Raw genomic sequence first — 26,611 nt, forward strand, 5'->3', positions numbered from 1 at the left:
AGAACAGGCAGACTGACGAAGTACACTGCTGAGGGGAGCAGTGGGCGCAGCAGGAGAGGTCTGTTGCGCCATGTGGGACCCTCGCCGGCAGCCGGGGATCGAACCGGCACTGCAGAGGCTGCAGGCAGCTTCGCAGCCCAGCGCTCAACCGCTGCGCCACCTGGGGAGGCCCCACTATGGATTTTCTTAATATACACTCTTGCCCTATAGTCCCTCTGATTAGTTGAGTGGGCTTGAATTCAGAGCATCCATCTAAAGTAACATGCAAATGTTTAAAACATTATCTGACAATTACCTTTCTGTCCAAAAGGATATTGTGAGGAGACAGTGCCCGGTGTACTATGCCGTGTTTGTTCATGTACTGCAAGCCCTGAAGTACCTCAAAGGCAATACACAATACCTTTGAACAGCTACGGAGAAAACAAAAGGTCACAGATTATAGAGCAAGTACAAAGAAGGTATATGACCTGTATTAAGGAATGAAATGAAGTTTAGTCATAAAATTCAGTGAAAAACTTACATTCTTATTGTTACTTCTCTATTCAGAGAAAGTAGAATTTATACATTTTTCTAAAATAGCCACTGGTACATATTTTGGATTTTCCCACTGTGACAGAGCTGATCTAAAAAAGAGTCTATGGATTCCCAAAAGCATTTGGAGCATTTGTCATTTCAGGAAGATTAATTTTGGTGGTATGTTCGGTGCTGGTAGAACGAAGCCATGAAAACCACCTGTCCTGCTCAATACCCAAGTCCCTGAAAAACAGCTATAGTGTATTTTTTGGTAGCTAGACCTGAGCTTACTTTCCATTTCAATCTACACCTTTTTCCTTCCCTACCATTCTTATTTTCCCCCCTCTCCTTCCTTATTTCCTTCCCCTCTCCCCAGCAAATTAACAAGTAAATACCCAATACAATAAGATATATAGCGATTAAGTGCTGAGGATAAAAAGCAGGAAAAGGAGAGAGAATGTGGATAGGAAGTTGCTGCTGTATATCAACGTGATCGAGGTAAGGTGACATTTGTGCAGAAATCTAAAGGAGGTGCAGCTCTCTGGGGAAGGGGTGATTCTCGCAGAGGCACAGTCAGCAGGCCCTGAGCTGGGAGAGGGCTCAGCAGGTCAGCCCTGTGCCAGCAGCAGAGTGAGCAAAAGGTGAAGTGTGGAGAGGGGAACTGAGAGGCAGCAAGGAAGCAGAGCCTGCCAGCCTTGCAGCCACTGCAAGAGCTTGGGCTTTCCCTCTGGCAGAGACCGAAGGTGGTGGCCGAGGCTGTACCATGCAGAGAAGGAAATGTAAGCCTGAGCCACTTAGCCCGGGGCCTTCAAGAGAAAATGTCTGTCATCAGGATTTAATGAGTGCTACAATTTTATAATTATAACTATTCATAAAGGTCATCATCATCAGCCGCCCATCACCTAATATACTTCATGTATAATTTTATTTTGCTTTTTTTTTTGTTTTTACATTTAGCTGTAAATATCCACATAAACATGTTTCCTAAGAGCAGCATGAGTATGACATTTTAAAGCATGGCTTGTCTTTTGAGTATCTCATTCTTGCCTTTCAACTAAGAAGGCTCTCTCTGCTGCCTTCAGTGTTCTTTATTTTGCTACAGATATATGATTAGTCTCTCTGGAAACTTTCTGCAATTTTTTTTTTTTTTTACTTTCTCCTTAGAGTTATAAAATTGGAACCCAACATGTGGGTATTTCTGCATCTCTTAGTAGTACCAAGTGTGTCCCAGGAAGATGAAGACTCACGTTAACACAGAAATACGACTAAGGCAAACTTGGCTGACCATGTGTAAGGCTACGTTCTTCTTTAAGTAGGAATTCTTAGTGGGCACATGAAAAGGAAATCTGTTCTTTATGTCACTTGTCAGTTTTGTTTCCTTAGTCCTGTCTCGATTCTATTACTTCATTCCTGGGACTGCTCCTTGGTTCTCTCTCTAGTTGCTCCTTTTCAGTCCATCCTGTTCTTTGGAAATGGATACAGTATTCTTTTGAGCTTCTCTTAGGGCAGTTATTAGAATTTTTTTAATTCAGGAAACAAAAATGTGTGTATCTTCATTTGTTCTAGCTAACAGTTTGTTTTCTCCCTTGTTTCTGTTTCAAACTATTTTTTCAAGTGTCTGCTAATCTGTTGCTGTCAGGTATATACTAAAATAAAGCAGTAAGCTGACATTCTCCATGAAGTCTGCAAACAGCAAACAATAAAGGTTACTCTCTCTATATACAGAATGTTTATTTAAAGTGACCTGCAAACTATCAAACAGCTGCTCCCATATTAAAATGGTACAACAGCCAGTCTTAGGAAGTAGGGAATGTGTGAAACAAGAACAATTTGGAATATCTTAAAAAAATAAACCAATCTTGAAAACATCCACTATTATACTAATACGTACATATGAAAGATGTAAATCCTTAGGAAAAAAAACCTTTCCTTGAGATCGTTTGATAAATAAGACATAAAAACCTAGTTTTCTTAGCTCATTATCTGAGCTATGAATGAACTTTAAAGTAATAATCTCTTGTCAATGTTCTCTCCCTACCCCACTTCATCACTCTCACACAAACACACACACTTCACAAAATCTTAAAAACTGTTGCCATATCCAACCATGACACTAGAGGACCTCAGCTGCACGCTACTTGAGTACAATCGTCTTTCTCGTGAATTTAAAGTCAAGTGTTTAAAGCCATATTTCCACTAGCCGTTTCTGAAACAGCTGACAAAGAAAACTGCATTTTCTCTTTTCTTTATGTGCTTTTGCTAATAGATTCTATGATAGAACTGGAAAACACTTGCATGTCAAAAAGCACATTCATGTTATTATCAAGTTGATTAGTTTATACACTGAAATAATTCTTTTAAATTTGAACAAAATTGAAATACACCTTTTCTAAGCTATTGTTTGAGACTACACATGATTTACAATTAATGGACTCAATACTTCTCAGTTTAAATCAGAGTGAATCAGATTTGCTTTTCTGCCCTTTTATACTTGTAGGATTTAATTTTTAAAATTTATTTTAAAATATACGTATAAAGGAGTACGTGTGGAAGTTTATACACTTATATGTTTTCAAAGCTATAGTTTTTAATACTGCCAATATATTAGATCATGAAATCTTTTAAAAATTACTGTAAAGTAGCTGTGATTATAATGCAATGGCAATGTAAAAAAATCTTATTTCCAGTAACAGGTAGTATGTTACAGTCCATTAAAATGGACTCTGGAACACAATTAGGATTAAGAGCAAAGGGGTTACATAATTTTTAAAACAAGTTGTGAGGTGATATCAAGACTTTATGCTACACACTTCCTATGCCATATTTTAACAGAGAAACCTATCCCTAATGTGGAAAGTGTAAAGGAAAATGCAAGTCACAAAATATTCTCTTCTTTTTGAAATTTACTGTCACTACAGTTATGCCCAGAGACTGGAAAGGTAGCATTTACTTTGTCATCCCTGTCTCTTACGCTCTGAAAAGCTGAATAAGTATACGAATCCTTGCTGATCATAAAAAACATAAATGTAACCAAAAGATAACTTTCATAATAATATGAGCAATAATTCCAATAAAGCAAGATGACATCTGGAGATACTTTCATTTATACCCAAACACAATGCAGTGGCTATTTGCTGCTGGGCACCACATATTAGTCCAGAGGAAGCCTTGATCTCCACAATCAAGAAGCCTACAATATAGGTGGAAAACAGATGTATGAGCTGATCATTTTAATACAATCAAATTCAACAGGATTTCAATACAACTGCAACTCAACAATTAAGTTAGAAGATGAAAATCATCCTTTCTATCTTAAGAGGAAAAGAAAACATGAAAATTTATTTATTACATTGGAGAGACCAGAGCTGATTTACAAAAATTTTAAGTCTTGGGAAAGTAAGATTAAAAACTAAAAGAAAATATAATTCCTACCACCACCACCAAGAAGGAATGCTGATAATTTTTAGGCATGAGTCAACCTGGTTGTGCTTGGATTTGAACATGGTTTAATGAATTTCAAATTCATTGTATAATCCATGTATGTTTGTTTATCCCTTTCCAGATGTACTTCAAAGGAAATTTATCCTGCATGTTTCTGACTCAATCACCTTTAAACTCTCTGTAGCTGTTTAGCATAGTTGGTTAAAACAGGCCAAGACTAAGGGCTTACTATCTATAAAAATTGGTTGGGCTTACATGTTCATAGCTACAGACTTTCATTTAACACCAGTCAACACCCCCAGATACAGATAGTTTGTCACAAAGGGACACTGCTCAACCTCTATTTACTGAAAACACCCCGATTTTCAGCTGCAATCTCTATATTTTTCTGTTCTTATTCCTGAGGACCTGCTCTTTAATCTCATCAATCCCTTGAAACCTTAAGCCTCTTGCTATCTCAACCTGGCCCTTTTGACATCCTTCTTTAATTTTTTTTTTAAATTGAGGTTTATTCTAGATATGTCCAGTTATCTTAGTATTTTATTGCCAGCATGTCCTCACTGACGTCTCATTTACTGCTTCTCCCCACTAGAAGTACATTTCTGACAGTACAGTTTGAGCTTATTAATCTTATGGTAAACATTTATATATAGGTTTGTCTCCCCTGAGACAGTCATTAGTTTATTCAACTTGGGGTCCCCATGGCTATTACAGTGCCTATAAGATATGCATTCAACAAATATGAAGCAAGTAATAAGTGTTCAATAAATTTACACCATGATATCACATCACAGTACAATAGGGTACAGATAACAAGATTAAATTTCTCATCACTAATGAAATAACAGTTCAGAGAGTATATTATAATAGCAATGAGTGAAAAATGCTAGATTCATTTATAGGACAGTATCTGATCCTTCAGTAAGCCAAGAAAACAAACTGTTGAATTTCACACAATGGTTGTCCAAAAATGTACTCATTTGCTGAAAATACATCTAGTCTCTTTTTAATCTAGACTAGTCCCTTCTAGTCTCTTTTTAATTTACTGAAAAAAAAAATAGAACCATGGTATAGTGGATGATAAGATAATCTCATTAAAATGTGGCTAGAACTGTGAATTACAATAAGCTGTTAAGAGATATTACAATCAACTTTTCTAGCTCAAAAATACCAACAAATATGTGTTCGTATTTGGTATTTGCATTGAGTTAACATTAATACTGAGACTTATCTTTATGAATTTCTTAACAAAAAACTATTTCCATTTGTTCAAGTCTATTTTAGTGAACTTGCATTAATTTTTAACATTTTCATTGAGGCATACTATACAATAACTGCACATACTTTATGTATTCAATTTGATGAGTATGGACACATAGACACTCATAAAACCACAATAAGGATGGTGATAGACACATTCATTACCCCCACAGGTTTCCTTGTGCCCTTTTTCTCATGTGTGGGGGGTAAGAATAAATAATAATCAAAAACATAGTTTGGGGAAAAATACAAAATATTACAGAAGTATACAAAAATATATGGGAAAAAGTCAATGAGGGGGACTAATTCTGTTAAATTTAAAACACGTTGCAAAAATTATCTTTTACAACCCAAAGTTCCATTGACTGAGGGTAAAGAAAATGTGAGATCACACACAAACATGCAGACACACACACGAATATTATTACCCTTTAAAAACAAAGAAATCCTACCATTTGCAACAACACGGATGAACCTGGAGGACATTATGCTATGTGAGATAAGCCAGATGCAGACACTGCCAAATACTGCGTGATTTCACTTACATGAGTGATCTAAGATAGTCAATCTCATAAAAACAGAGAATAAAATGGTGGTTACAGGGGCTGGGGAGAGAGGACAATGGGAATTTAACTGATAAAAAGTTTTAGTTATGCAAAATGAGTAAGCTTGAGAGATAAGTTATACATTGTGTCTACAGCTAAACTTAAAAATTTGAGACTGGAGCTTATGTTAAGTAGTTTTAACACACACACAAATTAAAAGGACATAAGGAAAACTTTAGAGGTGACAGATATGTCTATTACCTTAATTGTGGTGATGGTTTCATGAGTGGAAGGAATTCCTCCCAGCCTTAAACGATCAGGTTTGTTTGTTTTTTTTTTTTTGCAGTGTTTCCAAGAAGAGATGTTATTCAGATTGTAAGAAATAGAGGCCAAGCGAGAGAATGAAAGGTCATTGCTGGGGAGAGAGTTGGAAGCCATTCATGTATAGGTGGTAACTAAAACCACACATGCTATTTCCTCAGAGCCAGGATCCATGATCATTCTAAGGGCCACTCCACAAGCCAAAATACCCACACTGTCAGCGAATCAAGGGAGGAAACACACTTCTGGATTCGATGACTTCAAGATGTTCCTTCACCTTATAAAACCTGATCATTCCGCAGAAATTTTCCTTTTGGTCTAAAACTTTCCTTATTTGGTATCAGTCACGGCAAAATGTTATGAGAGAGGAAACACAGATGAGACATAGTTAGCTACTGTGTGATTTATGAAATGGAGAGGAAAAATAAAATGCTAATGATTAATGCTCAGCTAATATAACTGTATAATCTTGTGTTGTCTTTAACCTAAACTCTCACATAACTTCAAAACAAAAGAGCCCAAAGAGTATGTAACTTTTAGTGATTCACTGATTTATAATTTCAGAATTTGGAAAGGGGATATTTTCATTGATGAGTTAATATCTTTGAAGATCTTAATTTGCCACTTATCAATTACTAAATGTTGATTTTCTGTTAAAAAAATCATAATATTTAATAGAAATTTTTTCTAAAGAAAAAAATTAAAGTTTCTAGAATTGTAAGAGGAAATAACTCATTTCACTACTAGGAGGACATCCATCCATGCTAGATTTAAGAATTCATTAACTGCTTATATAAACAGTGCTTTCTAACAGTTCTGAGGGAAAAAAGTCCATCTGTCCCTAAGGTGTGAGAATGGTACATATTTTATAATTCAATTCTCACTCCAAAACAATCAAAGTTGAAAACTGTGAGTCTGGAATGTGACTAATTCTCAGTGGGATACAATACACTGGGAAATTAACTTTCCAACTTAAATACTAGATAACTTTCCTTCTCAGCAGAAAATAAATTTGATAAGATCAAAATACATATGGAAAACATAGTCTAGCGGTTTGAGGTTCAGACAGAAAGCCTGGAGACTCCTGTGCTGATTTGCTTCGCTTGGGGAGCGTTCCAACTTCACCCTGCCTCAGTTTGCAAATTTATAAAGTGGGAAATATAACACCAAACAGGGGTTAAGTGGAGATGAATGAGCTAATGGTCTTGCACAGAATCCTGACCATCAACAAAGCAATCAGACAAAAAGTCAAAGATCTCTTCCAAAACAAACATTGCAGGATCTTTGTAATATAGAATACCATTTTATTATACCATCGATCTACCAGTATACATACATACATTTTATCTATAGATCTGTCTGTATGACCTAAGAGATACAGGTATGGAAAGATGCATATATTCCACAAATTAACAAATATTGTAAACAGGCTTTCCAATTATTTCCATCTAAGACCTTTTTTTCCAAGATTTATTTATTCATGCATACAAGAACTGGGGTATAGGCCAGATGTGTGGGAGGGTGAGAGATTCACCAGAGACAGAGTGGGGAACAGAACAGGCAGACTGACGAAATACACTGCTGAGGGGAGCAGCAGGCTAGACAGGAGAGGTCTGTTGGGCCATGTGGGTATCTTCCCAGCTGGTTGGGATCGAACCCACACTGCAGAGTCTGCGGACAGCTTCACAGAGCTGTGCTAAACTGCCTGTGCCACCAGGGGAGGCCCCATCTGAGAACTTTTGACTAATGGATACATCAGTATCCCCACCATCACAGTCAAGATAGAGAACACTACCATCAAGCAAAACAACTCTTATTCCCTTTGCCAGTCAGACCCATCTCCTACCCCTGACTCTAAGCAACCACTGACCTGATTTTCATTCCTACAGGTTAAGTGTGTCTTTTCGGGAATTTCAGGTAACTGGAATGGCATCACTATTTGGTCTAATTCTTTGCCCAGCCTGATGTTTGAGAATTCCTCTAGGTGTCGCCTGCATTATCACTTCATTTATTGCTGAGTATTTCACAGAGAGGACTTACTATAATTTCTTTGTCCATTTCTGTGTGGAAGGACGTTTCCTCCCACAGACTTTTAAAGCTAAACACAGTACAGTATTTTATCAGGAAAGCCGTGGGCAAATTTAAGATAAAATTTCCCAAGGAGGGCCTCCCCTAGTGGCACAGGCGGTTGAGCACAGCGCTATGAAGCTGTCCGCAGCCTCTGCAGCACCGGTTCGATCCAGGCTGGACAGCAAGAATCCCACATGGCGAAGCAGACCTCTCCTGTGTCACCCGCTGCTCCCCTCAGCAGCATATTACGTCAGTCTGCCTGTTCTGTTCCCCACTCTGTCTCTGGTGAATCCTCTCACCCTCCAGGCCTGTACTCTGGTTCTTGTGTGTGTAAATGGATAAATCTTTAAAAAAAAAAATTCCCAAGGAAATAAAAAACATTGAGATTCCTAGATTTTCAGGTATCTTAGTCTTAAAACTGTCAGTATGGAGAACAAATGAAAATTTGTGGGTGTAAACTGTTAAGCAGGCAGATTGAAGTTTGGAGATTAGGATCTGGTTTTTGTCTAAGATATGTCATATCCGGGATGTACAGTCATTATCATACTAATTTGAAGCAATTAATGTGCATTTGACAGAGGCAATTGCTGTAAAAAACAAAGAAGCACTGTTGTTTTTTTACAGCTTATCCCCAAGACAACGTGGACAACAGACGAAACAGCTAGCTCAGGGCTCACCAGCATGAGTGGTGAATGGACAGTAGGAAACCAGGCGCCTGCTCAGGTCAGGTGCGCTGGCTAGACTGCATGTACAAGGCAGCAGGTACCTTCACTGATTCAGATGACAAAGGCAGAGTCACCGCCTCTCTTCTGGGGCATGGGGAGGAACACCTACGAAGGGTATTAGTCATTCTTCATAGGATTGTCTGAATTAGTAGCCTCCAAATCTTAAACAAGAGTGCCCTGTGCTACCTCCAAACTGCTTTACCCAAAGTAAGGGAAAACAGAGCACTCTCATTGCTGACTGGTGGGGTTTTTACTATTTCTATCTCTCAGTTCATCTCTTTTCCTCCCAAGAATCCTGTTTTATTTATATGCTTGCATAGCAATGCCTTTTTGCACATGCTATTTTGTCTGTCTTTCTACCTGGTCTGCTTGGCTGATACCTATCATCCTTTACAATTCCATACCAGAATCGTTTCCTGAGTGAAACTTTTCTGGATTCTCCTGGCTGTGCTATATTCTGTGTACCAAAATAATCTGCATATACTCCGTGTATGTACTTATCAAAAAATGCGGAGATGGAATGTTTGTTAGAACACTGTCCACTCACTCCCACCAGTCTCTCCAAAGGCTGGGAGCTTATACTTCCATCTTTGGACTCACCACCACCTACCAGTGTTTGAAAATACTTGCGCTTAATGAAGTCCGGAGTGATTCTTGAATAAATATATCATAACTTAAGTCATGACTGGTCATCATAAAAAAAGGACTGTAAGTGTTCCAAGGGCAATGCTTATTGATAATAATATCCAATAACCACTTAATATATCAGTAGTTATAACAATAACACTATTACTATCATAGATCCTTACAGCAAACACTGATACATACTATTGTCAATCACATCCTTCAGTTATTAAAACCCCATCCTTTAGTTCCCTAATTCTCCTATTGTTCTAGAAGATGACAAAATTAAGCCACAGAAGGTTTAAATATCTTACCCAATGAATAAATGGGAGAGTTGAGATTCAATCTGACAGGCTGGTGTCAGACCAGCCTGCCATTCAGTCTCTGGCCACTACACTACACTGCTGCTCAGTGCTGATGGCATGGACACCTCGTGGGTGGAGAAGTCAAGAGAGAGGACTGCCACTAGGAAGGGTGGAGGTAAAGTAACTGCCCTCCGCCTCAGTTGCCATATCTTTGAAATGCAGTAGACAAGTTCAGTTTTCCTCCCTCACATTGGCGCCCCTTTCCAGCCCTAGTAACTTGCAATTTGTGTCTCCGGTTCCATCCTCCCCAACTATATTTAGGTCCTGCCTTAAGAGTTGAAACATGGCTCAGGCCTTTGTCAATCATATTCCCTTGGTCACAGCAACTGCTTGAAGATGTCAGGACTTACACAACAACCAATACAAATGGCTCGTTCTTCCTGTAAGAGGGGGAGCACCATCATCCTGCTGTCATTGAGGGGGAACCTGGAGCTCTCACAACTTATTAGTTGTATGACCAGGGGAAAATGGACTTGACTTTTTGAGATCCCTCATAGAAGCCTATATTTCCTCACATATCAAGTGGAAGTAATAGTAGAAAACTATGACATAAAGCTCCCACAGGAAGGAAGGAAGATAATCATTATAGGGAGCATAAGAAAATGTTCAGCACAGCCATTACACAAAGTGTTGGCAATTATATTTCTGTTATCATCATCATTGTTTTTGTTAAGTCCTTCCTCTTTTTATCTTACTATTTTATTTTTAATTGAGGCAATATTTGGGTATCCCCATCAGGTATTAGCACACCACACCACAGTCCATTGTCTTTATTCTTCCCCTCCGGGGTGTTTCAGTTCTCAGCTACCAAGGGGTTGTCTGTCCTCTTTGAGGTTCTGAATGATTTAGAATAAAATTTAGGATAAAACAAAGATACTCCCATACAAAGCCAGCAAGATAGTCCAATAACCCAGGTCTCACTGAATCCGAAAACTGACAACAGCTCAGCACTTAGAGACGGGGTACTTCTTAGAAGCATGCTCACAAAGGTAGACTCGGGAGCACTGCTAATCCAAGGGCGGTCACAGTGAGAGGAGCCTGTGAGGCCCAGTTCACTGTTTATGTTACAGGAGCTCATGGTTCCTGACAGGAGAAGACATCTGATGGTCTGCAAACCTTTCACCACTCACTAGCCAGGACCATCAAGCTTTGCAATATTTATGAAAAACACTTAGCAAAGTCACTGGAACATAGCATGTGTTTAGCAATACTGCATCCCAGCCTTTCTTTTGCCCCTTTTCTTAAGCTGACATGATTAAATGTCTTCAGTTTAAAAGTGCCCTAGTTAAGCAAAGTCCCAAAGCTCTTAAAATTGTTGCCTATGTCTTTTCATATTTAACTCCTTATCTATGAATCCCTCTTATATACCAAATGTGTGGTACATTCCATTAAAAATGTAGAAAAAAAAGTTTAGAAAAGAGAGCTCTTAAAGAGTGTTGTCAATCATAGACATAGTTTTTTAAGGTCAAAATTTAACCAGAGTAAATGAAAAGTCTTGACTATCATATCACTGTTGTCTCACTTAGTTTCTATCAAAGTCAGTCGGTCTCTGTTAAGAAATCTTTTGGTAGAATTTTTGCCATGTCATCTGCTTTGATTCCTTAGATGATGATCACTAATATGCCAAATATTTAAAACACAAATATTGGCTCAAGGCTTTTTCACATTCCTCAAAAAGCCTTTAAAGGGACTATTATAAGGTATAAGACACAAGGGAAAACAAGGAACTATAGCCCTCTATCAGTACAAAAACCTACCCCTGATTTGAGGGATAGACAAGGAGACTTTTGGCTTGAATGGCTTTTCGGTGAACAAGACGTACAGAGAAGTACTTCATATACAGTTGATATAACCCTCTGCCCAGAAAGAGTTTCAAGAAATTTTGGACAATTAGTGTTTGAAAGAATGTCAAATCTTTAATTTTGCCAACAATGAAGTTGTTTTGGAAAGCATAGTGACATCCAGATGAATCATTTTAAAGACTGCCTTTTAACAACGTAACAAATTTAGATAGCTGGGGTATTGTCTGGCTATTTTGACAAGTTCACTGTGCAGACTGGCTCAAATTTTATCATTTTATGAGGGATACACTTGGCTTATTCTATGATAGAGGACATTTGACAACTTCCACTGTCAATTCTGTTTTCAAAGATAATTTCTCTTCTGTTTTATGTTGCTGTTCCTGGGGTTCAAATCAAGTACTCCCTCATGCATCTCAGCAGACTCAGTCTTACTCTCTGAGAAACGTTTGGTGCCTGCTGGCATCTGTGGCTGTAGCCCATCCATGAAGAGACAGAATTGCTCTCCAGCCAGGCAGAATATCTGGTACAGCTACCACATTAGGGGTGCATGTGTCATCCCTGATAACACTGGCTTCCCGACTATGTACCTGAGATGACCACTGGGCAGAAACTGTCAAGTCACTTGTCTGTAGCACAAAGCCCACTTGGTGATTTCTGGCACCTGTCTAGCTAAAACAGTTTTACATGTAAGTTCTAGAGACTACAAGCTGGTGAATCTGCTCCCTGTCTTAATAGTGCATCTTCAAAGAGGGAGACTTAATCAAATACATGCAAGATAAAGAGGTGCTAAACAGGTTGTGGTTTATTGCTAAGTGAGTAATCTATTCCAATAGCTTATTGCTGATATTTTAATATTGGCCTGTGACCTTACTAAACTCATTTATGAATTCAAACGGTTCTTTCATAGATTCCAAAGGATCTTCTACTTTTGTTTTAGTGATAGTTTCCTTGTATACTGTTGGTGGGAATGTAGACTAGTCCAGTCCATATAGAAAATAGTATGGAGGTTTCTTGAATTATTGAAAATAGATTTACCATATGATCTAGCAATTTCACCCATAAGCATCTACTTGAAAAAGATAAAAACACTAATTTGAAGGGATATATGCACTCCTGCAGTCTCTGCAGCACCGTCTACAACAGCCAAGGCATGGAAACAAGCTGTGTGCCCAACGTCAGATGAGTGGATAAAGATGTATTACTGATACACACAAAGCAATACTACCCAGCTACGAAAAAGAGTTGAAATCTGGTCAGCTACAAAAACATGGATGGAACTGGAAGGGTTTATGTAGAACAGAGTAAGTCAGAAGGAGGAAGACAAATACTGAATGATTCCATTCATATGTGAACTATAAAGAAAACAACAAAGAAACAAACCAAACCAAACACTAGAAACCTGACTGCATATCTGAAGCTAGAAGAAGGCGAGGGTGGGGGACAGGGAGCAAAGGGGAAAGGGATCCAATGAACTATGATAGATGATGTGTTGTTTAGGGGATGGGTGTGGCACGGTAAAACATATTTGAACAGGCATGAACCTATACCCCTAAAACACACATAGTATTGTCAATCAATATCACTTCAATAAAAATAATACATTTAAAGAAATTAGTTTAAAAATCTAGTATATTGCAAGTATATGAAGAGAGTTCATTTTAATTTGTCAAGGAAGTGCAAGTTAAATCTACAAGGAGATATCACTTTATGCTAGCTATAATAGCTAAAGGTAAATGAATGAAAACACAAACTGCTGGCAAAGATATAGAGGAACTAGAACTCCCATACACTGCTAGTAGAAAGTATAAGGTACAGTACTTTGGGAAAATTCCTGGTGATTTCTAATAATATTAAACATATACATACCCTATAGGACATCAATTCTACTGCTATTTACCCAGAGACAGCAAAATATATATCCACAAAAAAAGATTAAGACCATTCACATCTTTAGATATAATAACCAAAACCCTGGAAACCTTTCAGGGGTTCATAAACAGAAATTGCTAAGCAAACTGTGACCTAGTCACAAAATGGAAAACACCTCAGCAATAAAAAGAAAGAGCCATAATACATGAAACTACACAAAAGACTTAGAAATATGAGGCTGAGTAAGGAAGCCTATGCAAGGAAGTACCTCCTATATAAATCCTACAAATAAAGGCCTAGATAAGCAAACCCAATCTTAGGTTAAAAAAAAAAATTAGAAAAGCTGCTGCCTCTGGGAGCTGGGGCAGGGGGTGGGGGAGGTTGTGGTGAGAGGCAAAGAGGGGAGCGAGGGAAATTTCTAAGATGATGACAGTGATTTAGTCTTTTTTTTTTTTAAAGATTTATTTTATTTATTTATTATATAAGCACTGGGTACAGTCAGAAGTGTAGAAGGGTGAGAGAATTCACCAGAGCCAGAGCGGGGAGCAGAGCAGGCAGAAGGACCGAAGTACACTGCTGAGGGGAGCAGCGGGTGGCAGGAGGGGTCTGCGCCCATGTGGGACCCTCCTCCGGGCCTGGGAGCAGCCGGGGATCGAGCTGGCGCTGCAGAGGCTGCGGGCAGCTTCGCACCCTGGCGCTCAACTGCTGCGCCACCGGGGAGGCCCGACAGCGATTTAGTCTTGATGAGCATTGGGCTTCCACAGGTACACACATCTGTCAAAATTCATCAAACAATGCACATATTTCTGTACTTCTAAGTATCACCTAAAAACAAAACTGCTTTCTGAACACTCAGTAACATGTACATGCTGAAAACACTTAGTGACATAGGGTACTCACATGTTCAACTTACTTTGCCATTCGTCAAGATAATAAGATGGGTAAAGGAGTAGACAAAGGTACGGACAGATATGTGATAAAGCAAAACTCAGCAAAATGCTAATTGTAGAATACTACTGTAATGTATAGTTCATACAACTTTGGCATGCTTAAATTTTTTTTTATGATAAAATGCTAGCCTTGAAAAAAAATTAAGGTGATAAAAAGACATTTAAGATGACCAAAATTTATAACAATCTGTCAGCATGAGACTTGCACTAAAAGAAATTTTAATGGAAGCTTTTCAGGTTGAAGGAAAATGATACCAGATGGAAACTGGGATCAAAACAAAGGATTAAAGGCCTCAGGAAATGGTAAGTTAAATGCAGCAGAATTTTTTTCTCATCTCTTTATAGAAATTGTCTAAAGCACAAAGCAATAACAACATATGGTAAGATTTATAATATATGTGAAAGTAAATATAGATTATTAAATCTATGACAATACCAGAGGATGGGACAAAGGTAACAGAAGTACATTGTTTTAAGATGCTAACATTCTGTGTAAATTGGCAAAATATGGACTCACAGAAGTCTATGATAAATTAAGGATACACACTTTCATCCCTACCTATTCACTTCAAAAAATGCATTTCTAAGAAACAAAAATGAAAGAAAATGACATCTCTGAACCTCATGTAGCCTGACTCCTATTGCTTATTTCATCATAATCCTTTTATTCTTTTATGTGTTGAACTTTGTAATTTATCAACTAGTAGTTTCTGCTTTTCAAACATTTCCCAATAGGAAAGTGTGCTGATGAATATCATTAATATTTCATCCCTCGTTTGTCTTTTATGGGTATAGACAATTGCACAGAATGAAATCCTGTGTCCCTTTGAAATCACTGCAACTCCTAAGCACAGATCTTCCACCTGCCTTGCCTGTTCAAGTGTTTTCATGGACTGAGGGAACTGATTTGTTTCATCAGATGCAAAACCAAAAAAATACTTGAAAATGCTTACAAATTCAGAAATTTCATGTAAGAATCCTAATTCCAAATCTTCACTAGTCAAACTGTGGCAAGCGACAGTCCAAGATGGCTGCCAAAACCCAGGCTCCCTCATGCACATGCCTTGCCTAACTCTCAAGACCATGAATGTGAGGGATTTTAGACCCATAATCACATATATACTACATGGTGCAGCAGACTGCAAGAAAGGGCGACTGTCCAGTGGGCCTGTCCTTGTCACATGACTCCCTGAAATCTAGATCTAGAGGCAGCAGAAGTAAGAGATTCCAGACATGTGCAGGCTGTGACCAGGGGGACAGCCTCTACTGCTGGCTTTGGGGCAAGTGACAAGGAGTGCAGAAGGCCTTAAGGAACTGAGAGCAGCCCCTGGGTGACAGCAATCAAGGAAATGGGGAACTCAGTCCTACAACTGCAAGGAACTGAATTCTAACAACAACTTGAAAGAGCTTAGAAGTAGATTTCTCCCAAAAGTCAAGAGAAGAAGGGAAGTTGACGATTTGATTCCTCTGATCATTCCAGTTTTAAAACAATATTTCAAAAAAAAGTAAAATGAATTACTAAGATAGTATGTACATCATACTTTCATCAAAGCTCATTTGTTTTGGTATTAAAATTATGGCACATGATTAAAAGGAAAATAACAGGGAAACAAAATCCAAAGGGCATGACTAAACTAAAAACATTATTAGTTCATAATAGTTCATTTACCAACATGTCAACTACACTGAAAATCTTATCCTGGAAATGTTATGAGAAAGAAAAATGAAAAATTACAGTAGGCATGTCAAAAAATGTCTGGTTAGGGAAGTTAAACTGTACTTTCCTTAATTCTGTAATTGTGGGAAAACAATGATAATGTAGACATTCTATCTTACATGACCAGGGGATAGGATGTAATACAGGGGGGATACGGAGGAGAAAGTAGAGTTTCTGCCTTAGTTCAGTGGGAGGGTATGGAGCAGATGGAGGAGATGCGCTGTTAGGCAAACAGACAGCAGAGGGCTCAGCCTCTGTGGTGCATTTCAGTTCTCTGGCATTCATTCTCCTCAACAATGGAATTACTTGCACAATTTAGACATGACTTGGAAATAATTTGGAGAATTAGAAGGAAGTGAGGGCCTATGCTTCTTAAATGCAGTTCCTTCACACACACACACACACACACACACACACATACACACACAAATGGGGAACGTTGTATATTTTCCAGTAGGGAATGGGCTGCTCTTGAAAAATATCAATCTAGCAGCAAAAAACAGGAGTGACTGTGTGTTGAAAGACTAAAGGCAGGAAGATCAGTCAGAGAATATTGTAATCCAATAGTCAAGCTGTGATGTGAGAAATATCAGCAAGGCTGTATCAATGCTACACAACAACTAAGAGATATATGTAGGGTACCAGAAAGGAGCAAACAAATCACAACTTCAAGAGCTCAACTCTGAGTAAGAGCACCTTTAGAACTTTGGTATTTTTTTCCATCTTTAAATAAAACAAGTGAAACAGGAAGAAAAATATACATCAGTGATACAAGTCCCTAATTTACTTGACTACACTGTTGATAGTTTCACGTTCTTTTGAAAATCTGGCCTTTGCAGGCAGAAAATGTAGGATGGCCTCAACTTCCACCATCAGATTATGTTCTAAAAAGACTATCTACTATCTATTTCTGATGACTATGTCCTGTGGCTCATTAACCAACTCTGGACTGCATTCTAGAATGTGTCCAAAGGTTTTTGGAGTATCTAATCCAGTGAGTAGGCAATCTTTTACTAAGGGCAAATAAAACTTACTCATCCGAGTAAGTCAGATCATGTTTTCCATCAAGCCCAGGAACAGCTGCAGACACAGCCTGGTTCCCATCAAAGTCTCCATGTATAACCACTGCAAGCCGATGGCTCTCTGGTAAATTTTCAAAACCATAACCCTAAAAACATATGACAAACTACATTTTATTAAAGAAACATGCCTGCACTACTCACCCTGCCTTCACTTGCAAATTTAAGGACAATGCTGAAACTCCACTGCAAGTGCCAAGACTCTGCTGAGTATCTGTCTCTGAGCTACACTTGCTGGCACTTTTATAGATTAAGAAAAAGTACATGCTGTGAATAACACTAACACAAAAGGGAAATACTTTCCAAAGAGAACTAGGCTTGAAAGGCAAACCATTTCCTCATGCTTGCTTTCACAGGAGTGACAAAGGTGTATCTCTTTTTTAACATTCTTTGGAAATTTCTCAGAAAGGAATGGAGATTTAAATTCCTCCAATTTGAATTTGGCTTCAGGCTAGCAATTAAGCAGATTCACAGGCACCAAATATGAGATGACTTCAAACAGATCTTCCAAATGGTGTGCTTTTTTCCTTGAAACCAAATGGTTATAGGAGTTTAATTGAATTCCAACTCTCAGTGTTTCCAACAAATAATTTTGATCACTTAACTGAAACTGGAGAGAAATGTTGGCAAGAAGGAAATCTGGCACAAGTAATATATAAAAGCCACTGAAAAGAGAGTAGCATTCTCCAAAAGTTAATTCCTTATATTGGCCTTGGATAGGCTCTTAGGAAAATGGAGGGATGTTTTCTCTTTCAAATCAGGTATCTATACAAATAACATTATCTTATGAAAGACTGCCTTGATAATACCTCCAGGACAAAGCCGAAAATCACCATTTTCTGTTTGAAAAACACATGAATTCTGGAGAGGGTTTTATGGCCATCAAAACTATAAAGAGAAAAAGTGCTTAATTTCCTTGTGGGATATGAAACCTCAAGATAATCTTGAGTTATAGTTGCAATGTAAATTATAAGTATAATGTTTCAGTACAATTTTGCTTATCCAATAATAAATTGTCTTGAAAAAGTTAGTAAATAGTAACAAGCATATTCTCTAAATTTACTGTTTCATTCTACTTCTCTCCGCCCAACAAGTTTAAAAAAAATTTTTTTTTTTTAAAGATTTATTTATACAAGCACTGGGTATAGTCAGAAGCATGGGAGGGTGAGAGGAGTCACCAGAGCCAGAGCAGGGAACAGATCAGGCAGACCGACAAAATACACTGCTGAGGGGCACAGCGAGTGAGACAGGAGAGGTCTGCACGCCATGTGGGAGCCTCGCCTGAGGTGGGGGATTGAACTGGTGCTGCAGAGGCTGCGGGCAGCTTCGCAGCCCAGCGCTCAACTGCTGCGCCACCAGGGGAGACCGAAAAAATTTTTACATCTTTTTCAAAATGCAGATCCACTAAGATATATGGCTTGAATGATGCTTAAGTTTAGACAGTCATTACAAATAACTACCAGACAAATAACTACTGGCAGCTTAGAGTATTACAACAGTGAGAGACAAATGCACAAGGAAAACCATGGGTCTCAAATGGCAACCCATCTAAACAGATTTCCTGTTTACTTTGCATCAGCCTCTCTTACAGGTGCAGGGTGCTCACTTTCAGCAGTCGGGGAAAGAACTGATTTATGAGCCAAAAGAACATCGTCTCACTTTCCATAAACAGGTTACAGAATTAATTAAAACTGCAGCACATCAATTGTACACATGAATCTGCTCTGTTATTGGAGACTAATGTAATCCAAATATGTGGAAAGTCAAATAGTTTTCAACAAAGTTAATTTAGATGGATGGATCAGATAACAACTTGGAACGAACCTGCCTGAGTCTTTCACTCAAAGGCGGTAAGTATTCAGTGTTATTTCCCAAAATGTACAAGGAAAATATTGAATTTGAGTCTATTACCAGAATGATTAAAAAACAGTACTTTATATAAATGTTTCAGTGTCTTACTTGAAAAGGCCACAAACATTCATAAAAGTACTAAAATTTCTATTTTAAAAAAATGAAAAAGACTATGGGAAATATAAATCACATAAAAGACCATGTAATATTAGCATTTAGTCTATTGTTGTCCATCTCTCTACTTAAAGAAAATGCCTCCATCTATAATGTTTTGTTGTTATGAAGACAACACAAAGGCATAGCCGAAAGGAGGCTCCTTCACACCTTCACATCCGAAAAACCACTACATTCCCAGGATTTATCATCGCTAGAAGGATGAAGGATGACCAGCACAGAAGTGTCAAACGTTTTATGAGCTAATGGATCTCATTTTATTGGCAAAGCAATATTGAGTGTATCCATATGTGGTAAAATTGAAAGTTAAAAAAAAAAACAACCCAGAAATTTGTCTTCTGAGTCACCAGCTTCTGTCTTCTGCTTGTTATCTCAGTAAGAAACAGAAGACATGTATGGGCAGAGAGGGAAATGTGGAGATCAGAAGGAACATTCTACTATCACGACCATCCACTGGCCAGAGAACTACTCTAATGTGGGTACAGGGTCCTCTGCAGTGGCTATGAGCACAAGCCCATGGACAGCACTCACTTTTAGGGTATAGAGAGAAGAGACGATAGCATAGCTCTGTCTGTGTACACCCATTCCACCTCTGGCATATTCCCTTAACACTCTACCTTCTCGTCACAGTACAGAGGCTCTCCTCTGTTCTGTTCCATACATCCCAGTGAGTACTGAATACTTTTAAGAATTTGAGTTATTTTCCTGTTAGTCCAATGTTGGTTTAGTATTTCACTCTTGTTTTGTTTTTTTTTTTAAAGATTTATTTATTCATGCATACAAGAACTGAGGTATAGGCCAGATGTGCGGGACAGTGAGAGGATTCACCAGAGACAGAGTGGGGAATAGAACAGGCAGACTGACTGAAATACACTGCTGAGGGGAGCAGCGGGTGAGACAAGAGAGGTCTGCCGCACCAGATGGGCATCTTGCCGCTGGCCAGGATGGAATCTGCACTGCAGAGGCTGTGGACAGCTTCACAGCACTGCGCTCAACCACCTGCACCACCAGGGGAGGCCCCGTTTTGTGTTTGTTTTTATAGGATGTGCATGATCTCTGAGACGCTGTGATAGCCTGCCTCTACAATGATGCCCAGTGACCCTAACTCCTACACTGCATAGACTTCATGGCTGATCGCTGTAGGCAGGCAGATGTTGCAGTGTGCTCCTGAGACTAGGTCATGGAGGCATTTCAGCTTCTAGCTTGTTTTCTGTACTCCCTGAGAAAACCAAGTGAGGTTGTGAGGACAGACAAGAGCCTAATGAAGGTCCTCAAGTGGTAGGGAGGAACTGAAGCCTCCTGTCCACAGTTGGAACCAAATGCATGTGCTATCTTAGGAACAGGTCACCCATCCCAGTCAAATTTTTAGACAATGACTGACACACTGAGCTCCTGAGCTAGACTTACTCAGCTATGCCATTCCTGAATTCCTAATCCAGAGAAACTGATGACAAAATAAATGCTCATCGTTGTTTTAAGTTGCCTAGTGTTGAGGTAATTGGATAAGCAGCCATAACTAATTTCATACTATTTCTTATAGAAACAATTATGCCAATCAAATATCTTTACTAACATACTATTATTGCTATATGAGAGATTCCCAAGTCAAACCAGGTAAGTAATTAAACAGACTTTTTTTTTTCAAATTGAGATATAACTGACACAGATAAAATGCATATATCTCAAACGTACATTTCAGCATGTTTTCACAAGTTTTCCAAGAGCATGTGCCATGAAAATAATACCTTGATCAAGAGGCAGAAAATTCCCATGATTCCAGAGAGTTCCTTAAGGGATATTTTAAGTAAGTTCCTCCATAACCCACCCCAAATCCCAATCAGAGTCAAGCACTATTTTTACTATTTTTTACTGTCACCACAGAGGAGTTTTCACTGCTCTAGATCTTCACATAGAGGAGGTAATCTTTTGGGTCTAGTGACTTTTGCTCAGGCTGGGTCTATCCATGATGTTGAATCAGTAGCTCACTGCTTTTTATTGTTGACTAACATTCCATGGCTTGGTTATACACTCTCCCAGTGATGGGCATTTAAGCTCTCCCCAGTGTGGGGCTGCTATGAGTAACGTCTTTGAAAACATTTGTGAGCAACATTCAGATGGGAGTGGATTTTTCCTTTCTTTGGTTAAATACCAAGGCAGGGCTGGACTAGTGTGAGGTGCATGTGAGGTGAATTGGGCACAAAACTGAAGAGGATCCAGTATTTCAGAGTTGGGTTGCTGGATCATAAAGTAGACGTTCCTATAATAACTTAGCCTTTCAAAACATAGCACTGAAACTTAACACTTAAAATTTGTCATGGGTTTTTCTGTCAAGAGAGCTACCATTTAAACCTTTAAAATTTGTTAACCTACCAAAGGAAGGATTAATATACCGGTAAAGGAAAACATAAAAATACATACTTACAGGGCAATTGATCAATAAATTATTATCAGATACATATAAAATAATACACTAAGTGAGAATAATATTCTTCAGAATGGTCCCTAGATTAAGTAAAACTTGTTTTACAGATGAGGAGGATGGTTAGTTGTCCGCGCCTGTTTAGCTGTATGTGACCTTTTCGTCATTCACAGTGCGTTGTAAATCTCTATACAAATTTAAGCCAGACTTAGTTAAAATTCCTAGAGAAAGATGTAGCTATTACTGGCTTTCAATATCTATACAAATTAAACTCAGGTTGAATTAATATAAAGTGTTTTTTTCCTAAAGTTGCAGCTACAATTTTAATTTTAAAGTCAACTAATTTTCCCAGAAAACTGATTTTATCCAAGTCAAAGTGGAAATTTAAAAGCGTGAACAGAGTAAAATGTTTAAAAAAAATACAAGAGTTGTGACATACTGAAATTATAATTATTAAAACCATTCACTAAACAAGGTTAAGCTATTTCTACATACAGAGAAAAGTCACTTTTATTACCTAAGGTCAGACTCGACTTCGCTAAGGAAGAGCAACGGAACACTTGCTATCTCCATGTTTCATTCCAGAAACAACTAACACCAAAGCAATTTAAGCAGTAAGGAATGTACCTTTACTTAATTTATTTGTTTTGCTTTCACCAAATTACTACTATTCAGTAAGATACACATTTTTTGTCTCTTGAAAAATATTTATTTTCATTTAAAATGTGTCTGTGATAGAAAAGTATGAGCCAATGAAAATAAAATATTTCTTTAAAGTGGAGCAGATAATTACATTATAGAATCATGGCAAGCATTTTTCATTGAATGAATACAATTTTCTTTATTCATTAAATAAATACATCTGATGATTTTAAGGTAATTTCAGAAAAAATGGTGAAATATATATAATAATATATTTGTAAAAGTTTTGACCATAGGCTTTACTGAGATAGAAAGTAAATTTACTGAGTCACTGAAATAATTGAATTTAAACCAGATCATCAGATTTCACTCAAACTGTGATCATTCTCTCTCTAGACTCAGTGGCATTTACCTTACACTGATCTCTGCACCCCTAGGAACATGAGCATCCTGTGAGGAGTTACCGTGTGCTCCTCTCAGGAAAACACCTTTAACCTCAGTTAATGAAATGCTTAGTACTAAAAAGATGACATATTTCCATACATATCCTCTTTAGGAATTTTTATGTCAAGTACTTTCGAGAATGCCTACCTCACAAAGTTGAACACTGGACAATGTCAATATAGAGTTAAGTGAATTAGATCGCTTAAGAAGAAAATTTGCACCTGGATTTTATCATTAAACAAGTAACAGAAGAAACTAAAGCCCTGTAATTTCTAGTTAAAATGCCTTTTTGCCCTTTTGTTTGCCAATGTCTGCTTTCCATGTAATTGTGTTGATATTCTACAGTACCTCACGGGCTTCCTTTCTCGAAGAAGGTCTTCCAGACTCTGTTCACAGTGTTCAGCCACCACCACCAGTCTCTCTGAGTAAAACAGAACAAATCCACTTCAGTTTCGATAGACACATTTTAGTAACAGAATAGATGCTCCACTAAAGATATTACCATAGACTACAAATAATATTTTAAAAGAGCTTTGCAAATTCAATGTCACCTACATAATTACCAAACACATGAGTAAACATGTAATAAAACAATACATGTACATTAAACAACAATGTCTTATCATCCTGTGTTTTTATCTAGAGTTTATCTGGAAAAACAAATGGAAAAGTTTACATTCAGGAAAAAAGGAGGGTTTCTCATTCTGACATCGAATAGGAGAAGGAAAAGCTTAGATGAAAATATAAAGAAATCTTGAAATCAAGGGGAAATGTGGAACTAGGGGCAGACTGGCTTGACAGTCTAGTCAGACACAAGGTTTTTGAAACTGAGTTCAGAAACTGGAGAAAACCTACCATGCCCTGAATCATAATTCTGGAGAAAGAACAGGAAATCTACATTGGATTGCTAGCCATGCCATGGGAGGGAAGGGGGAAGAGAGGTTAGGGGGGAAAATGGTGGTGGGGACAATCAATATAATAAGTTTAATTTTCTAACAGATCAACTGTCAAAGAATAAGTCAGCACTATTCTGAGGGTCAGCCCATGTGGTTTTATTTTTTCCCCATCAATTATCCCTAGTAACTAACAGATTGAGCAACATGGTGGCAGAGCAGTACCTTTTTTTTTTTTTTTTTTTTTTTTTTAATGAATGAGTATAAGAGGAATGAGGAAAAAAGTAAAACTGGGCTTAAAGGTAGTGGGGGGATTGATAAGGTTACCTCATGAGATGATCATGGTCTTAAAAGAAATTGACATAGTGGACTATCTATGCAAAGTGGGTTCTAAATTAGATTAAGGAGGAGGCTAACACAAAACTTAGTAGACTGAGATGATAAAGAAGTGGGGTGCAGAGAACTTGGGAATAGTGATTACTGCAAAGAGAAAATGAGAAATAGCAAAGGTAGAAAAATGAGCAAAAGATGGTAAAAGGGAATTTCAGAGTAGGAGATCCAGTAAAAGGAGTTAACTCTCAGCACTGACTGGTTCAAGGTATGGTATTGGGGTGTGGGGTTAGAGATGAAGGACAATGGTGAGGTGGACACGTGAGGATATGCCAGGAGGTTGCTAGGCTGTATCTTGGAAGTTGAAATGATCTGAGGTAGTGGCATGAATGATACCCAGTGCTTCTAAATAGCATCTTAAAGAAAAATAAATTTGAAAGAATACTTAATGAAGCAAAAGAAGGAAATGGAGTAAAAGTAAAGAAAATCATGAAATAACAGGTCTAGTTTCTAGACTAGAATAATTCAATAAAAAGAGAGGCCTCCCTTGAGGTCCAGGAGGTTAAGCAATGCACTATGAAGTGATCTGCAGCCTCTGTAGCACGAGTTTGATCCCCGGCCGGCCAGGGAGCAACCCACATGGCGCAACAGACCTCTCCTGTCTCGCCTGCTGCTCCCTTCAGCAGTGTATTTCAGTCAGTCTGCCTGTTCTGTTCCCCGCTCTGTCTCTGGTTAATCCTCTCGCCCCCCATGCCTCTGCCTGTACCCCAATTCTTGTATGCATAATCTTTTTTTTAAAAGAAATTCAATTAAATATTTGTGGGTAATCAACACCAATAAACTAGACATTCTGTCATTTATAATCTTCACTCTGCTGCTCAATACTGCTGAGATTTCAAGTTTAAAAGTAGATTAAGTTGTCAAGTATTTTCGCACTCTTGGCTTTTTTTTCCTCTTAAATATATTTTCTTCAACTTTTCAATTAATAAACGAATCCTGAAAGTCCAGTAAATATCCTTGAGATTAAACACCTCATCCTGCTGATTTAATAAGAAGCTAATATCATCTTGAATCATTCTGAATAATCTATATAAAAAAGGGAAAGCCTAACTTCTGAGCTAACTTATCATGTGAAAACATAATGTTAGTAAAATAGACCACATGTCAAATGTAACTCCAAGTAAGGCAGTGACAAGATGTGAGGTATCTGCATAGCAAGAACAAGATGAAAAGGAATCAACCTTCTTAGAGGATACAATTAAATGGAATCCAAGCCCAAATCATACAGTGTTACATCATTGAGAAATGAGGTGTTCACTTAGGAGACTGTTGAGCAGAAACTTCAAGTTTTCCAAACTACATACAACTAAAATGACTGTGATGTTTTGGAACAAACAGACCATTACATAAATACTTATTCTAATCCAGCTATTTACTACTTATACTTACAACTTTTCAGGAGAGAGTAATGCCAACATAAACAATATAATTAAATTCTGTAGCAGTTAAACTTAACATATATGAATTTTACAGATGTCCATGGCATGTCATGCTTTAGTAGAGAGGGCTGTTGAGATGTAGGAGCAGGGGAAAGAGGGGGAACAGAGTAACCAGCAATATGGTGGATGTGTCTCATGAGTCTACTGAGACTATTGAGCTTGTTTCAATACTAACAGACTCTAACCGTGTCTAAGGGGATCAGTTCCTATGTTGAGAACTACAAAGAAGGCTTGCGTGTGGAGTTGACAGTTCTGTCCTGCAAAAGAATTATACTATTAGGATTTTGCTACTTTGGTATTTACGGGGGCTTATTTTATTTCGGTAGAGGGAGGAAAACATGGAATTTAAGACATATCGAGAATTATTGAATCAATTATTTTAAGAAAAGAAATCCCAAGGAAGCCTGAACAGAGGCAAGACCCGAGTCATGTGAAGTGAAGCTCCAAATGAGCTTCCAGCACAGTGAAAGAGGCAAGAATGCTTTAGGATGCGAGAATGAAGACCTTCTCAGAAAAGAGTACAAAAGCAAGAGGCATACCACAAATTTGCTGACATTAAACAGCAAGACTATAATCACTAGGTGATAATGAGGATATACTATATTGCCAAGCTTTGCTGGGAGTTATTTGAAACTGGGACAACCCAGTAAGAGGAATTTCTTTAGAGTATGTAATTGGATATGAGGGTGTATTTGACATATTGTCAGAAATTGAAAATATCTATAATTGGTGATGAAAAAGCCCCAGTAATCACATAATTCACAAACTTGTAGTTAATTTCACCAAAATGAATTACCAAATAAAACATTTCAACAAAAGTTTGGTTTTAAAAATATTCTTATAAAAAGACACAGAGTCGCAGGCTGGATTAAGAAACAAAACCCAGCCTTTTGCTGTCTCCAGGAAACACATTTAGCTACAAAAGATAAAAATAGACTCAAAGTTAAAGGATGGAAAACAATCCTACAAGCAAATGGACCAAAAAAGAAAGCAGGAACAGCTATACTTATATCGATAAAACAGATTTCAAACTCAAAAAGGTAAAAAGAGACCCCAATGGTCACTACATTATGATCAA

General features: G+C 38.0%; 1 protein-coding gene across 3 annotated transcripts in view; it reads right to left on the reverse strand.

Moving 5' to 3' along the window:
- Window positions 1-26,611, reverse strand: part of TBCK (TBC1 domain containing kinase) — a gene marked incomplete at its 3' end in the record, with an annotated part of 123,915 nt that overhangs the window by 90,354 nt on the left and 6,950 nt on the right. For 2 of the 3 annotated variants that reach the window (XM_084251937.1, XM_084251936.1), the window contains exons 2-3: window positions 23,160-23,232; window positions 296-410 (exon numbers count right to left, since the gene is read on the reverse strand). In XM_084251937.1, the coding sequence (XP_084108063.1) occupies window positions 296-410; window positions 23,160-23,232 (188 nt within the window). The remainder of the gene's footprint in view (window positions 1-295; window positions 411-23,159; window positions 23,233-26,611) is intronic. The other variant, XM_084251938.1, reaches the window with a different exon arrangement.

The sequence above is a fragment of the Talpa europaea genome, assembly GCF_964194135.1.
Source record: "Talpa europaea genome assembly, chromosome: 13".
NCBI lineage: Eukaryota > Metazoa > Chordata > Mammalia > Eulipotyphla > Talpidae > Talpa > Talpa europaea.